This window comes from Rhinichthys klamathensis, unplaced genomic scaffold, assembly GCF_029890125.1.
Source record: "Rhinichthys klamathensis goyatoka isolate OS25496 unplaced genomic scaffold, OSU_Roscu_1.1 h1tg000404l_1, whole genome shotgun sequence".
NCBI classification, from domain to species: domain Eukaryota; kingdom Metazoa; phylum Chordata; class Actinopteri; order Cypriniformes; family Leuciscidae; genus Rhinichthys; species Rhinichthys klamathensis.
This window is the reverse complement of record NW_026606905.1, coordinates 1651307-1669244: the sequence shown is the minus strand read 5'-3', so window position 1 is coordinate 1669244 and position 17938 is coordinate 1651307. Positions and strand designations below refer to the sequence as shown.

Sequence of the window (17938 nt, the reverse complement as noted above, 5' to 3'; positions counted from 1 at the left end):
TACAGCTGTAATTACAGCTGTAATTAATTTATGAATTTACATTTATAATTACACTGTTGACCCTTCCCTTACACCTTAACCCTTAAACCGACACATACAACCACACCTGTCCCTAACCTTACCAGTATCACACCTCAATAGCAGCAAATGTGTTTTACAATACAACATGAACACAATACTTGTACTTGTACCATTGTACTTATTTTTTTATGTAAGTACATAGTAGGCTACTTAAAGCCACTTAATATAAAGTGGGACTGAACAATCAGTCATGTCCATGCATATAAACACATGCTACATCGCTAGGCTATACGTAAACAATTGCTATATTAATGGTCAATTCAGACAGCAATCAGACTCCAAAAGAAATTGTTTGGAGGGTGTAACAAACTATTAACGATGGCCAATAATTCAGCCACAAGACGTGATTTAATCTCCAAAAACATTCGATTGTCTCACTACTTGCATAGACATTTAGCTAATGGCATACAGCCCATACAGAATGATCATCGATATGATTCTGCCGCTGACACTCCGAGTCATTCTTCTCCTCGCTTCTTCTCTATCACGTCCTTGTGAAGGTAATGAAACGTTTTTAAACGAAGGGAAAAACTGCGCGGTCTGGGATGTGGAAGAATAACAGTGATGTGACAGGTGCACCTGTCAGACGAGATCTGGCTACTGAATAGTCCAGACAGCTGTACATAATCACAATAACGCCTCTATGTGCACATGTGGAGGATAAACAACACACGTTGTTGGAACAGTTTTGTCCATCAAGATTTATAACAATGACAATGGCTGGAGAATATGCCTCTCAAGACGTCAAAAAATCCGATGGCACTGCTTAGATATAAGTAAAGCTACCACCCTGTTTTGAAAAATAAACTTTGGAGCCGGGCTCATTTGTTTGTGAGAGTCTAATGTATACGATCATATACAGTTTTACAACATAAACAGGGCATAAATTGGATAATTTCTTGAAGAACGATGATGGAGAGCAGATCATTCAGGCAAAATCTGACGTAAACAATTGTCAATATATCAATATTTCACAGATGTAACACTTGTGGACAAAACGTGCTGTTGGATGTTTTTCAATGGATGCTTGTCATGGACATTTTACCCAAGTGCAACGGTTTGGATTCATCTCATGATTGCTATTTCATAACAAATGTATGAAAACCTGTTGTCATTTGTACTCCAGACACAAATTACAATATTACTGCTGCTGGAGCATCTATATCATAAAACAGACACCGTAGAACACTACACCCTTAGAACTTTCAAAAGATGTGTAATTTGTTAATTTTAGACAGTTGTCTATATAGTAAATGTATACTATGCTAAACAAAGTGACATCAAGCCCGAGGTGTGGTCAGTTGCTCAAGCTCAAGGGCACTGCCCCAGTGACATTTTTTTGGTCATTTATTTTCTGAGCGTGTGACTCTTGAGGGCCACTGTCCTGCAGAGTTTAGCTCTAGCCCTATTCAAACACACCTGTCTGTAACTTAACTTTCAAGTTATTGTGAAGAATTTGGCTTGATTTTTAAGGTGTGTTGGATTAGAGTTGGAACTCTGAAGGATAGTTGACCTTGTGTGCCAGAGTCACCCACTGGTTTTCTATTTGGTGGCATTGTCCTCAAGTTTATATTTCCTGAAGAAGAGGTCAAAAAATAAAAATCCATCTGGTATTTTTTTTCTTTTTTTAGTAAGGGGTAAAGATCATCTGACCCAATTTTGAAGAGTTGACTAAATTTGTAGAAGTTCTCACCTGCATGTAGAAGTTGACAAACAGGATGACAAGTGTGCACATGTAGAAGGTCTGAAATTGCAGACAGCCCAGAGGGTAGCCACAAGGAACGACCCATGCGCTTACTGTGTGTGTTATAGTCAATACAAACTGAACCTGAGACAAAGAATAGAACATTAGACAATCATCTTCTAACACATGAAATACAACAACAACAAAAGAGCAGAGCAGAAAAAAAGCTTATTCAAGTGTGCTAGTAAAACTAACTTTTAAACTAATTAGTCCATGCCATTTTTAAACTACAGATAAGAAAGTATACTTTCAGTCTACTGTTTATGTACTTAAAAGTATAATTAAGTATGCCAAGAATACTTGGCTAGCGTCTGCATCCTGCAGTACTACAAACCATGGCCCTGCAAGTTACTACATGTTACGCCTCCCGTGAAGAAACAAGCTTCATTGACAAACACAATCATTTGAAGTAAATTATATTGTTTTATGTATGAAAGGTTTGTAAGTCTATAACTTATATTGCTTTTGAATCTTATGAAGTATGAAATAACAGCTAGTAGAATATAACAAAAATATACAATCAAATTAAAACAGACTCACGGTAATTATAGATGATAACCTGCCCCCAAACCCTAAACCTTACCCTAAAACTACCCCTTCCATTAAATTAAAATTAACTGTAGAGTTGTATAATTAAAAAACTGAGGAAATCAAACAGGATGACTTGCGTCGTCTGATGATCTATGTAATACGATCAGTATGCCTAATTACTAGGTGGCAATAGCTTAAAAAGCGAGGAAAGTGAAGTAGAAGAAGAGCAGTACTAACGACGATATCAGTGTAATGTATAAGCATTTCATTTATTCTGTGATGGCAGACGGAAGGTCTCATAAGGACTGCATGGAAATGTGAAGGGATATGGGAATGTAAGAGCAGAGGGTAGTTGGATAGAGAGTTTGCACACTGACCAGCTGACCCTGGGTGAGGTATCGTTTCCACCACAGATATTTGTGCATGGATGGGATGGTTGACAGACCATAGTAAGAATACATGAGGATATGGATGAAACTGTTTAGCATCGGCCCAAAGAAACCTGGACAAAGATGTTACATTATACAGGTTGAACTGAACCACCATCATGGCATTGGTAGCATGCAAGATTATGTGTCAAATAAACATTTGTTTTATATATATATATATATATATATATATATATATGTTTATTTGACATACTGTCAAATATATATGAAATACTATTATACGTATGTTCCCTGTGTAGTGAAGGGATTTTTTGCTTAAATCTGGGACATGATCTTTCAGAAATAATTTCTTATTATTATCAATGTTGAAAACAGTTTTACCTGCTTCTTTTCTTTTTTTGGGAAATCATGATACACTGCCATTTAAAAATTTGGAGTAAGTAAGATTAAAAACAGGAAAAAAAGAAATTAGTACTTTTATTTAGCAAAGACAAAAGAAAAAGACAGGAAAGACGTTTACGAAATTAATAAATATTACAAAAAAAGTGTGCAGGCCTGTAGTCCTTCTCTACTAACCAACCCTCAACAAACTACTTGTCTGGCCTTAAAAATGTATAATAAGAATCCTAGGTGAAAAAAAAAAAACAGTTTCCAGAAGAAATATTAAGCAGCACAACTGTGTTTAACATTAACAATAAAAAGAAAGGTTCTTTAGCACCAAACCAGCATATTAGAATGATTTCTGAAAGATCATGTGATACTGAAGACTGTAATAATGACTGCTGAAAATTCAGCTTTGCCATCACAGGATTAAATTACATTTTAAAATATATTACAACAGAAACCAGTTTACCATTTACATTCTAATAATTGTACATTGTAATAATATTTCACAGTATTACTGCTTTTACTGTATTTTTGATTAAAAAAAAAATGCAGCCTTGGTGAGATTTAAGAGACTACATTCAAAAAGCATTTCACACTTTTGACCAGCAGTGTGTGAATACTGAAAATATAGCATGTAGTATTCTAAATCTACACTAATAATAAAATCTACATTATTATACACTGGCTATTGTTAAAACATAAAGCTAACCTCATTTTGAGAAAAATCATCTTAAAACAATAAAACCTTGACACATTTCCTCACAACAGTACGGTCTCTTAAACCTGTGACCTTTCATTGATGTAACTTTGTCCTTTAGGCTCACTTACTCTGTCCACAGGGTATCCAGTTGAGGACACACCACCAGATGTTAAACATAGAAGCATGATGATACACATGCAGGAAACTGATCTGGCTGTTTTTCTTCCTTAGCACAATGAAGATGGTGTCCAGGAACTCAATCAGCTTGGAGAAATAGTACCACCACAGTACTTTTGCTACCTATTCATATAAAACAAATTTTGGGGCAAGTTAAATGTGATAATATGTCAGCTGATGTGCATAAATATTGTGATATAGGCTATATATACCATAATATTTACGTACATCAGATGACAAAGCTAATGCAATAGTGTTAATGCACTTATGTGCCAGAGTGTGATCATAAACTTAAAGGGGACCTATTATGCAAAATTCACTTTTATATGGGTGTACACCACCCACGGTATCGCGATACTCTCATGGCGTACCGAACGCGCCACCACGGGCCCTCCTGGTCAAGCACCCAGACCCTTTCCTTCTTTCTTTCTTTTAATGGCGGTTGGCAAACAACTTTTAAGTGTGCATTACCGCCACCTACCATAATCTTGCATGCTACCGACCCCCGACCCTTTCTCGAGATGCCAGCCCGCCAAACTCGGCACTCATTTGGGGGGTCTTTAGTCCGGCGGCTTTCCTCTGCTCTTTTGGGGGGAGTACTCTGGGTTCGGGCCGAACTCCGAGCTCCGAGCCCTCCCCCCGGACAGCACGCCAAATACGCATTCAACTTTACCCCCTCTAATTGTATGTAAGTGTGAACTCGTGAAATTATGTTTTATTAACAAAGTTCGGGAGGAGCACGTTCAGATAATTAACACGAGTGGAGAGCACTCAACAATCAATGATAAGAGGTGTATATATAAACTCAGCAGTCTACAGCAGAGATAATAAACTTTCATAATGATGGAGAACTGCATTGTCACGTGAGCGTGACCACGATAGAGATGATCATCAAAACCAAACAGATGTTTTGTTAGTCTTTAGCAAAGTATAAGCTTTTTATGCAAAGGCACAAGCTGTAAAGTCTCCGCCCTCTTCTGGAGCTCTTCTGGTGGGGAGTAGCAGCTCATTTGCATTTAGAGATACATGCACGAAAATAGCATGTTTTTCCTTCCCACTCAAAAATGAGCATTTACAACATGGTATAATAAATGATCTGTGGAGTATTTTGAGCTGAAACTTCACAGACACATTCTAGGGACACCTGAAATTTATATTACATCTTTTAAAAGGAGGCATTATAGGTCCCTTTTAATGTTGTTTGAGGTATGCCTTAAATAGTATTCAAGCACAACTGTATATATATATATATATATATATATATATATATATATATAGTGCTGTTTTTCTTACTCACCCTGATATCTGCTTCACCAGCTTCATGCAATCCCTGACACTGAAGACGGTAACCTGCAGACCAGACTGCTGATATCAGCTACCAAACACATGAAACACAGAGTTAGGTATACAGCTTAAAGGACACTGGACACCAGCAAATGGGCAACTGTATTGCTGCTGTACATGTAAACATACTGTACACTCACTTACCTCAACCAGCATGTAGCATGACAACACAGTAATAGAGAAGTTGTACAGCAGTAAAACATTTTTCAGTGAGTATGCTGGTCTGTTTTTCATGTATTTTGTTCCCAGGTAGATTGTTAGGAGGTAGGTAATGGTGAGTAAGAACGTTGGTGTGTAGGAATCCAGCAGGAGCCATCCTCTCACGCGAGTATCTGACATCAAACACACACGTCACATACTGTATACTCTATTATACTGTATACTCTGTATACTGTATAATCTTTTTAAAATATATATTAGAGAACATACTTAAAATTCTTGTAACAACTTTGGCTTAACGTTGTTTAACATTTTTACCATTTACGTTTAAATCACAAGTAAGCTTGAGGTGGGGAAAAAAAAACTTGGAATTGAAGGTCTGTGGTGTAATTTGCCAGAAGGTGGACCAAATACAGAATAAAACTATAAAATCTAGGTCATTTTGAGATTCTTTCAAAATATATATAATTACTAGCATCTGGAGACATACATTTCATTCAAATAATCTGTACAATTATAATTTCTAAATCATAACTTCACACACCCCATAGAAAAGACTCAAATTATTTTGTTGTTTTTTAGATGATCACATTACAGTAGCCTACTTGTGTCATACTGGCATTTATTTTGAGTGACTCTTTATTTGTCCATTGTATTATGGCAGTGTATAAATGAACAATAATCACTGCCTTAAAATGTAGCAAAATCAAAAACTTGTATTTATTTATTTTTATATTCCTCTTTGTTTGGTGTGCCATTTACTTAAAAACAATTACATTTAGAGCAGTGTTTCTTAACCTTTTTGACTTCAATTCAGTTGCAAATGAGACAAAACACAGATTCAGATCGCTCCACAAATGCAAATTTGTACAGACAGACCACAAAGAATGTTACCCTTTAAAAGGATACAAACAGTGGTTAAGGGGATACATTAAAATAAGAAATATCTTGATTTAGTTAATTGTTTTAGCTTATTTTAAAGCTAGTTTTGTCTTATTTTAAATCATTTTAATCTTTGAGGCCACCTTGGAAGTAACCCCTTTGGAGTAGATTTGCAGTAACTATTATGCATCTCATGTTTTTAAGAGCAAAACTACTATGTGTGATTATCCCCTGCGCCTGCCGCTAAGAAGTAAAAAATTATTTTAAAAAAAGTAAATAGTAAAATTGGACAGAGAGTGAAACTAAAGCGCTTCTCATCATTCAGGCGGATGAAGAAAATGGCTCAGCGTTTAAAGGTCATTTCTGATGATTGACATTTAACAGTATTTTGGTACTGATGTGTGAATGTTTTCTTAAAAGCAGGTTTTGACACCATTTCTCACAGTATTTTATTGTAGAAGTTGATTTCCATTGAATCACTGGTATTACTCTTGATTCATTTAGATTGTATTTATCGGGTCAGATTCAGTTTGTCCAATTTAAAAATTTAAAATCACGGAGTCTCAGAGTCACTAGTAGAGTGCATCCCCTGTTATGCTAATGACACGCAGCTCGTTATGTCTTTAAAGCCTAATTCAATGTTACCACCTTCCTCTCTTTTGCTTTGCTTATCTAATATTAAATCATGGTTTACATGTAATTTTCTTAAGGTTAACAGTGAGAAGATTGACATTTTATTAGTCGGCACTAAATAAAAAATGCAAAATTGTGAAAGTTTACATTGACTACTATTGACAACTCTGTTATCTCTCATTGCCTTCAGCTTAAAGGTCTGGGTGGCATCCTTAAGAGCACTTTATCTTTTGAGGCGCATGTAAATAAAATTACAGCTTATTATCATCTGAGAAATATTAATATTGTTCGACCATCTCTTTCTGCTAATAGTACTGCTGTCCTTGTACGTGCATTAGTTATATCTTGTATTGACTATTGTAATTCTCTTCTCAGTGGTGTTTCACAGGAACTTCTTTACAAACTTCAAATGGTCCAGAATTCAGCAATATCATTACACAAACACCGTTAATTAAGGACAATACTCCAATTTTAAGGCAATACAATTGACAAAAACAGCCGACTCTCATTCATTTAAATCTTTATATAAAAAGTCCTGAGGGTCGGACAGAAATTTAAGTTTCTCCACTTCAACAATTAAACGAGTGTCATCCATTGTGCAGCCTTCTTGTTCCATGTAGTTCTTGGACCACCATCCTGTCAAGTGATTATCGCTTTCTGCGGAGATGAAAGGCCCTTGCCCACATGTAATATAACAAATTGTGCAGTGTATTCACAATAAAAAATGTATATAATTTTGACCGCATTTATTAGTTATTTTTGCTACTCATTGTAAATGTTTTCCTTTTCTGTGCTTTATCCCTGGCTTAAAGAAAAAAGATGACTGTGAAAAATAGTGCAATAATTGAATTAAATGCATTTATGGTGAGATCACTACATTTTAATGTCAATATGTGTTCATTTTGACCACAAACCATGCACTGTCACTTTAATTTAGTGTGTGCGGCACAGCAAAAAATAGACTCTGTGCTGAAACGATCGCTGCACTGCTGTGTATGCACCGCTCCTGAAACGCATTGCCGAACCGCGTGCAGTGTGAAAGCTCTAACCTGTTAACATGGGTACAGAAATAAATATGCACCGCATACGCACTGCAAACGGAGTATGTGTGACACCAGGTTTATGTTACATGCAGTTTGGTTTCAGTTTTCCTGGACTTTTAGTTCTCTCGTATTGCGTAAGCTAGCTTACGCTGCGGGAAAGATTCATCTTTGCTGAGAGTTTGAAGCCAAAAAATTATTTCATAATTTGTATCCATTGACAACGCAGTTCCTCTGCGGCAGACCTAGAGCAGGCTAGCTAGCAGCTCATTGGTTCGCTCAGAGAGAACTGCTTAAGCCTATGGGAGAGCGGGGCTGAACCCGCTGCCAATGAGAAGCGCCCGCGCGCTCATTGCATCATGGCCCGCCAGAATGGGCGTGGCTATGGTGTATATAACAGTCTCTCCCAGGCTTATATGTTGATTCATTTCATCTTCAGCAAGCTACACGCTTCTGCTGTCCTGAGAAAAGCCGTCGCCGTCGAGAAGGCATCACTCTAGCGAGCTCCCGGACCCTGAAGAAGCCGGCCGTCTTCGCCACCTTCAGCCGCCCTGCAAGCTAGCGCCATCCGACGACTGTATCCTTCTTTTCTCTATATCTAAAAGAGCCGAGCGTCTTTTTAAAGATGTCTCGTTTTTCCTGCGGCTCTTGCCGCGCTCCTCTCGAGGACGGAGACCGCCATGTCATCTGCGCTCTCTGCCTGGGACTCGAGCACGCAGAACTCGCCCTCGCGGATGGAGGATGCGACTTCTGTGAGAGCCTGCCGTTGTCGTCCCTGCGGGCACGACTTCTGGCGGCAAAATCCGCTCCCGCGCCGCCTCCCTCTTCGCCGCGTAAAAAGAAACGCCGCTCCCAGAGGCCGCCAGAGCCCCCTGCGGAACCATGCGGGCCGCCGCCGCCCGCTTCCCGCTCTCCCTCCCCGCCCCAGCCGGACATACAGTTGCCGCCGAGTGGCCGCTCTGTCGCTTCCGATGACGCCGCGGAGGAGAAGGATTCCTGTTCACTGCTCGCGTCAGACAGTGAGGAATGGTCATCTCTCGGATCCACGAGAGAGTCGGCGGGGATCCGCGCCTGGAATAGAGGAGGAACTAATGCGCCTCCTCTCACAGGCCGTCGAACGCCTCGGTCTCGAGTGGTCTCCTCCACCCGAGCAGGCCCCGAACCAGATGGACGGCAGCTTTTTTCATCGGCGCTCGACCCCCGCGTGCAACCGGGCCGCCCCATTCCTGCCTGAACTTCACACAGAGCTGACGAAGTCCTGGAATGCCCCGCTCTCGGCAAGAAACCGCTCCGATATATCCGCCTCGCTGCGCTCGGTGGATGGAGCCGCCGAAAAAGGTTACTCAGCCATGCCGCCCGTTGAGGACTTGGTCGCCGCACACCTCTGCCCGCCCTCTGCTAGATGGCGCTCTTCCCCCACGCTTCCTTCGAAAGCTTGCAGAGCGACCTCGAGCTTTCATGCTCGCGCCTACGCCGCCGCCGGTCAGGCCGCCGCAGCGCTGCATTCTATGTCTGTCCTCCAAGTGTTACAGAGCGATATTCTCCGTGAGTGGGCCGAGAGCGGTAGAAACCCCTCCCCCGCTGTCACGGATCTGAGAAGTGCTACGGACCTCGCCCTTCGCGCCACTAAAGCCGCCGCACAAGCTCTGGGGAGATGCATGGCCAGCCTTTGTGTATCCGAGAGACACTTATGGCTCACGCTCGCCGACATGGGAGATTCTGAGCGCGCCGCGTTTCTTAACGCGCCCCTCTCCCCGACCGGCCTTTTTGGATCTGCTGTCACGGGAATCGTCGATCGCTTTTCCGAGGTCCAGAAAGCCACTCAGGCCATGAATTTGTTTCTGCCCCGCCGCGCTAGCTCTTCCGCAGGCCGCTCTCGCGAGCCTCCTGCCAGAGCTCCACCACAGCGCCCCCCTACGCAGACTCAAACAGCCCAGCGCAGACAGGGCGGCCGCCCTCGCTCTCGCTCTGACAGCCGCCGCAGACCGCCGCCCCCACGTGGCCCGCGACCCAAGATCACGCTGAAGCCTGATCATCAGAAGTCTGCCTAGCAAAGTTAAGAAAACGACGGTGCTCTCCCGCTGCGGCCGGACCGCCGTCAAAGCTTCGCCCTCTGCCAGTCCCCGTTGTTTCGCCGACTGCTGTAGTGTTGACCGCCACTAACAAGCCGGTGTCCCAGCCCGCTTGCGAGCGACAAAAAGCCGTTTTCACGGCTACCCAGAGAAATCTCAAAAAGAGAAAATATGCCAGTTGTGTAGAAAATGTGCCCACAATCATGTGTTCACCCATACACACAAGCATAACATATCCCGTGTCTCTCTCAGAGCCCCATCACATGAAACGGGCACAGCCCGCTCTAATATCAGAGAACATAAACACGCCCACGAGCTCATGCGCGTGTCCCCTCTCTGCTCGCTCTGTTTCACGGCCCATAGACTCCTCTCTGAGTGCAAATCCCGTTGCCACACACATTCAAAGCGCGCCCACACACTGTGTCCAGCCCGCTATGTGCAGCAATCAGGGCGATATAGCCATTCGGCCACTAGCCGCATGCTCCAAAGCGTGGGAAGCCATTCCAGGCATTTCCCCGTGGGTGCTAAGCATTATAAAGAACGGCTATCTGCTACAGTTTCGCCGCCGCCCGCCTCGTGCGCGCGCTCGGCTCGAATCTACTGTCAGCCCGCTGGCCGCCGGCACGCTCCGCTCAGAAATTGCGACGCTGTTGCAAAAGGGCGCCATAGAGAGAGTCCCACCATCTATGACCGAGTCGGGGTTTTACGGCCGTTATTTTCTGGTTCCCAAGAAAGACGGCGGCCTCAGACCGATTTTAGATCTCAGGTTTTTGAACAAAGTGCTCATGAAGAGACCGTTCAAGATGCTCACTACCAGGAAACTCCTCGCGCAGGTGCGCCAGGGGGACTGGTTCATCTCTCTAGACCTGAAAGACGCCTATTTTCAGATCCAGATAAATCCCCGTCACAGGCCATTCTTACGTTTCGCCTTCGAGGGTCATGTTTATCAATACGCCGTTCTCCCGTTCGGCTTATCCCTGGCGCCCCGTACATTCACGAAGTGCATGGATACGGCGCTCGCCCCCCTGCGGAGCCAGGGGCTGCGCATATTGAATTATCTGGACGACTGGCTGATTTTGGCCCAATCACAGACGGAGCTTCTGTCGCACCGCGCAGTTCTCCTCGACCATCTGAAAACGCTGGGCCTCTCTGTCAACTGGACAAAGAGCTCCCTTCAACCCAGTCAATCGATTTCCTTTCTAGGAATAGATTTGAACTCGGTCACGATGACGGCTCGCCTGTCTACACAGCGCGCGCGCAGTGTTTAGCGACTGGCCGCCTCGTTTCAGATGGGCACCCGCACACCTCTGAAAACTTTTCAGAGGATGCTGGGTTACATGGCCTTTAGCCTCCGCTGTGCTTCAGCTGGGCCTTCTGCACATGCGCCTGCTTCAGCTTTGGTTAAACAGCCGTGTACCCCACCGCGCGTGGAACACGGGCCGCCAGCTGATCAGAGTTACGCAGACATGTCTTACGGCGCTGCAGCCATGGACAGTACCAGAATGGTTTCGGCAGGGCGTCACGATGGGGACCTTTTCCCGCCGAAAAGTCATCTCGACAGATGCATCCAACACGGGTTGGGGTGCAGTCTGCGAGGGCTCACCGGCCTTCGGCCATTGGTCGACACAGGAAAGCCCCTTACACATAAACTGTCTGGAAATGCTTGCGGTCGAGAACGCGCTCTCGCGCTTCCTCCCGCTCATTCGGGGACACCACGTCCTGATCCGTTCGGACAACATGGCTGTGGTCTCCTATCTCAACCGTCAGGGCGGTGTCAGATCCAGGAATCTCTTCCTACTGACACACCGCATTTTAGTTTGGTCTCAGAGCCGCCTGCTCTCGCTCAGAGCGACGCACGTGCCGGGCCATCTGAACGACGGTCCAGACATACTGTCCAGGAACCTTATCTCCTCAGGAGAATGGTCCCTGAACACACAAACGGTCCAAATACTGTGGCGGCTATTCGGCAGAGCAGAAGTGGACCTCTTCGCGTCAGAAGAGAACGCTCACTGCCCAATATTTTTTTCAAGGAGCGAGGACGCGCTAGCCCAGGAATGGCCTCGTCGCCCGCTCTATGCATTCCCTCCGATCGCTCTGCTACCACAGGTAATTCAGAGGATCAGGGACACATGCCACTCGGTGCTCCTCATAGCCCCGCGTTGGGAGAGTCAGAATTGGGTTCCGGAGCTCACTCAGCTGTCACAGACAGCCCCGTGGCCCATCCCAGTCAGAGCAGATCTCCTCTCTCAAGCTCGCGGCACGATCTGGCACCCCCATCCACGGCGCTGGGCGCTACATGCATGGGTGATCAACGACTATTCGTCGATTTGCCAGAGGGAGTAAGAAACACTATCATACAGGCTAGAGCACCTTCCACGAGAAGGCTCTATGCGTCTAAATGGTCTGTGTTCTCAAGATGGTGCACCGACAAACATCTGGACCCACGGTCATGCGAGGTGCCGTCTTTGCTTGTTTTCCTTCAAGAGATGCTGGACAAGGGCAGGTCCCCCTCCACTCTCAAGGTTTACGTGGCAGCCGTCGCGGCGTTCTCTGAACCCCGACGCGCTCAGTCCCTGGGCAAAGACGAGTTAGTCATCCGCTTCCTCAGGGGAGCTAAGAGGATGAACCCTCCGCGCCCCCCTTCGGTTCCTATCTGGGATCTTTCTATAGTTCTCGAAGCTATGAAAGCACCCCCGTTTGAACCGCTCGAGTCTGTGGACCTAAAATACCTCTCGCTCAAAACCGTTTTTCTGACGGCTCTGTCCTCAGTAAAACGCGTGGGGGATCTTCACGCGCTCTCATCCAGTGCCGCGTGTCTTGAGTTTGGACCGAATGATTCTGTTGTCATTCTCAAACCTAGGCATGGCTATGTCCCGAAAGCGATTGGTACCCCGTTCAGGGCTCAGATTATTTCCCTATCGGCTCTGCCTTCATCCGATAGTGAGCGCGACGCCAATCTCCTCTGCACGGTGCGGGCTCTGAGATTGTACACTACGCGCGCTGCCGCGTTCAGACGCGCTGAGCAGCTTTTCGTGTCGTTTGGGGGGCGCACCAAAGGTCTGGCCGCCTCTAAACAGACACTGTCTAGATGGATAGTAGACGCTATCGCCTCTGCTTACGCATCTAAATGCCTGCCATGCCCTCTGGGCATCAGGGCGCACTCCACTAGAGGCATGGCCTCATCGTGGGCATGGTCCTGTGGAATTTCCATTCATGACATTTGTGTGGCCGCGGGATGGGCCTCCCCGTCCACTTTTGTCAGATTTTACAACTTGGAAGTTCCCGCCTTGCAGGCAAAATTACTAGCTGTCTAACGACCAGCTCCCTAAGAAGCTGCATTACTGGGAGTCCCTCACACAACCGGTTCGCCCCTTGTGCTCTCCTTAGATGCTTATGTATACACTTCATGTGCCCGCTCTGCCGGCCTCATATTACATTCACTCCACGTTAAAAATCCCCCGGTATCACCCTGGGATTCATGAGTGGATTCATAGCGCGCACGGCGTTGACCAGGTGTTCCCGCAGCGTAAGCTAGCTTACGCAATACGAGAGAACCTCTCGTAAGAGAACGAATCGGTTACCTAACGTAACCTCGGTTCTCTCTAGAAGAGGGAACGAGTATTGCGTTCCCGGCCGTGCTTGCGCTACTAGCGTTTCGCTTCACGCTGAAATAAATCAACATATAAGCCTGGGAGAGACTGTTATATACACCATAGCCACGCCCATTCTGGCGGGCCATGATGCAATGAGCGCGCGGGCGCTTCTCATTGGCAGCGGGTTCAGCCCCGCTCTCCCATAGGCTTAAGCAGTTCTCTCTGAGCGAACCAATGAGCTGCTAGCTAGCCTGCTCTAGGTCTGCCGCAGAGGAACTGCGTTGTCAATGGATACAAATTATGAAATAATTTTTTGGCTTCAAACTCTCAGCAAAGATGAATCTTTCCCGCAGCGTAAGCTAGCTTACGCAATACTCGTTCCCTCTTCTAGAGAGAACCGAGGTTACGTTAGGTAACCGATTCGTTTTCGTTTGTTGTCATGGATAGCCTATTGTTTGATTGATTTGATTCAACTATTCCTTGTTTGGTTTCTCTGTGTATATAGATCAAGTTTCAAGTTAAATTAATTTATAAAGCACATTTAAAAACAGAGCAAACTCTCCCCTGTGCAGATGATCTATTTTCTCGGTATGGAGTTGGACCCGGTCAACCTGACAGTGTGTCTCACCAACAAGCATGCAAAGTTGGTGCTGAACTGTCTGAATTCGTTCAAGGGCAGGAGAGCCGTTCCATTGAAACTATTTCAGAGGCTCTTAGGGCATATGGCATCCGCAGCCACAGTCACACCACTCGGATTGCTTCATATGAGACCGCTTAAGCACTGGCTTCACGGATGAATCTTGAGATAGGCATGGCAACGCAGCTCGCGTTGAGGTACATCTGTACATCTGAGGTCGTTTGGCGCCGTTCACATTCCGGGTGAGCTCAATCATGCAGCCAACGAGCTCTCACGACAGCCCACACTCCCGGGAGTATCGCGACTCCACCCCAGACAATCCAGCTGATTTGGAGACACTTGCGCATGTGAACGCCATCAGGTCACAGGTTCGCGTTTAAAGTCTGTTTAGAGAGAACGCCATCGTCTGCGCATGTGAACGCCATCATGTCAGCGCATTTACAATGCGCATGTGAACGCCATCAGGTCACAGGTTCGCGTTTAAAGTCTGTTTAGAGAGAACGCCCTCGTCTTAGTGGCCCCTAATTTGATAACAAATGATAATTTTGCTGGAAGAGAATCAATCAAAACTAACTTTAGCTGGAAATAACATTATTCAAAAATCGCTATAAAGCCAAAACAATCTCTGCTACCGTAAATTGTATGTTTATCTCTGTAAAGCTGCTTTGAAACAATCTACATTGTTAAAAGCGCTATATAAACGAAGATGACTTGACTTGACTTGACACTTTCGGGCCGGACAAGGTAATCTGTTTGCTGCTCGGATTGTGACAGCCCGACCTCAGATGTACAGATGTACCTCAACGCGAAGTGCAAAGATCAGTCCCTTTATAATCACTAAAAAGCTGTACTTATCTTAGTTCTGTCATGAAAACTCTCTGAGTGTTTGGAATAGTAATGAATATGACAATGTTGATATGTTTGGTCTTGGTGGAATAGATCTGCTACACTGCTGCTGCTGTTATTGCTTCTGCTGTTGGTTATTGCTGCTGCTGCAAAACAAGTACGGGACTTGCTACTGCTTATACATAAACAACATGCTGCTGCTGTACAATATAGCAATTACCCGCAATCTCAAGAAGTTCTGTTATAATCAATGAAGCTGTCTACACTGCACAATGAAAGAGATCAGAGTGGCTAAAAATGCTACTCTGAAAAGCTGAAAAAAAACAGTTTCCAGTAAACGATGTGGCATCAGTATGAACAGGTCTGTGGAACATCACCAAGTACAAGATACCAGCCACACAATATGTGGAGAATCAACAACTGGCTGAGGATCTGAATGTGTTTTATGTGTCCTCACAACTTTCTAGAAAGAAATGGTATCTGCAAGGATTTTCAGTCAGGATTTAGACTGTACCATAGCACTGAGACAGCTCTCATTAAAGTCACAAATGATTTGCTCTTATCATCCGATCGTGGTTGTATCTCTCTATTAGTGCTAATTTGACACCATTGACCACAATATTCTTTTAAATAGACTCGAAAATTATGCTGGCATTAGTGGAATTGCATTAGCATGGTTTAAATCATACTTATCTGACCGTTATCAGTTTGTAGCAGTAAATGAAGAGATGTCTTATCGATCACAAGTTCAGTATGGCGTACCACAAGGCTCAGTACTAGGACCGTTGCTGTTCACTCTGTACATACTACCCTTAGGAGATATCATTATAGGAAGCATGGCATTAGTTTTCACTGTTATGCTGACGATACTCAGCTCTATATTTCTTCACGCCCTGACGAAACTTACCAATTCATAAAATTAACAGAATGCATAGCTGATATAACAAACTGGATGACTAGTAATTTCCTACTACTGAATTCAGAAAAAAAACAGAGATTCTAATTAGTTATTGGACAAAAAACGTCCTCACGTAATAACCTAGAATACTGTCTAACAATTGATGGCTGCTCTGTCAAGTCTTCGTCTTTGATACCAATCTTTCATTTGAAAGTCCCGTGTCTAGTATCTGTAAAACCGCATTCTTCCATCTTGAAAATATATCTAAATTACGTCAAATGTTCTCAATGACAAATGCAGAACAATTAGTTCATGCGTTCATGACATCAAGGCTAGATTATTGTAATGCTATTATGGGTGGTTGCTATTATGGTATTAAGTGCCCACACTTAATAAACAAATTACAGCTGGTCCAAAATGCAGCAGCTCGAGTTCTTACCAGAACCAGGAAGTATGACCATATTAGCCCGGTTCTGTCAACAATGCATTGGCTCCCTATTAAACATCGTATACATTTTAAAATATTGCTGATTACTTACAGTACAAAGCACTAAATGGTTTAGCTCACCATACTTGAGCGAGCTCTTAACGCATTATAGTCCTTCACGTCTATTGCGATCTCACAATTCCGGCCAGTTGATAATACCTAGAATATCAAAATCGACTGCTGGTGGTAGATCCTTTTCCTATTTAGCACCTAAACTTTGGAACAGTCTTCCTCACATTGTCCGGGAAGCAGACACACTCTGTCAGTTTAAATAACCTTAAGTAACCCTAACCCTACTTTACTTTAACCAAAGAATAAAAAAGTCACTTCAAACTTCAAAATCAACAAAAATCAATAGGCTTAAGAAAACCTACACAAGGAACTTTTGCCTATGGTTTTAAATGTAATAAATAAAAATCTTGCTCTCGAATGGTTTAAAATCACATTAAAATACACACAAAGGGATCGAAATTAAAATGTTATAACAAGTATACGATTTCAGAATTGGAATTGTTTTTCGATTCCCAACCCTACTGATAGTAGAGGACAACACAACGGTACCACCATCAAATGTCAGATTACAATACAGCATCATTTGTTTAGAGACTTTCGACCCATTATTCATTCGACATGATTCATAGACAACTATTTCACAGGTAGGTGTTAAAGGGGCTATATGTAGAATTTAGAAAACTTATTGCACATGCTCACACACATAACGTACAAGAGACTGAATGTTACTTCTTTTAAACAACAGACTGGAGTCACGGAACAAAATGGTAAAAATATGATAAATAAAAGTGACATGTATGGAATGTATTAGCCACACCTTAGTAGATCATATGTATATACGCGAGTACAAACCCAGATACTAGTTGCTTTACAAATCAACTCTCAACTCTTTATATCATTGATAATATCTGAGATATTATATCTCTGATAATAAAGTCTATCTTCTGGCATCAAAACCCCAAGACTTTGAGAGTGATTTTTCACAGAGGCGGCAGAAGCCACGACATAACCACCCCCTTACAAGTGGTGCAGCACACAGTAAAACGCAGAAAAACGGCGAAACCGTCACATGCACCTCTTAATTCTGCAACATGACTAGTATGATTTATTAGCTGGTTTCCTCATGGGGACCAAAAAAATTGGATATTGCCAGCTCCTAATCTTTATTGGACATAGTATTGCCTGAACCAAATATGACATGCTGGTACAGTGCTGTACAAAGTACTCTGGTTATCTGAGTGCTAGTATTGCGACACAACAGAGATTCTAACCAAACTGATTATGGGATATTTCACAAGATCTGAATCCAAGTAACCTTTTTACTTA

General features: G+C 43.6%; 1 protein-coding gene across 1 annotated transcript in view; it reads right to left on the bottom strand.

The window, feature by feature from the left end:
* elovl2 (ELOVL fatty acid elongase 2) overlaps nucleotides 1-17938 on the bottom strand; it is a 76061-nt gene that overhangs the window by 587 nt on the left and 57536 nt on the right. The window contains exons 3-7 of the mRNA XM_056234737.1: nucleotides 5498-5685; nucleotides 5307-5384; nucleotides 3961-4132; nucleotides 2734-2858; nucleotides 1775-1909 (exon numbers count right to left, since the gene is read on the bottom strand). Coding sequence (XP_056090712.1) covers nucleotides 1775-1909; nucleotides 2734-2858; nucleotides 3961-4132; nucleotides 5307-5384; nucleotides 5498-5685 — 698 coding nt within the window. The remainder of the gene's footprint in view (nucleotides 1-1774; nucleotides 1910-2733; nucleotides 2859-3960; nucleotides 4133-5306; nucleotides 5385-5497; nucleotides 5686-17938) is intronic.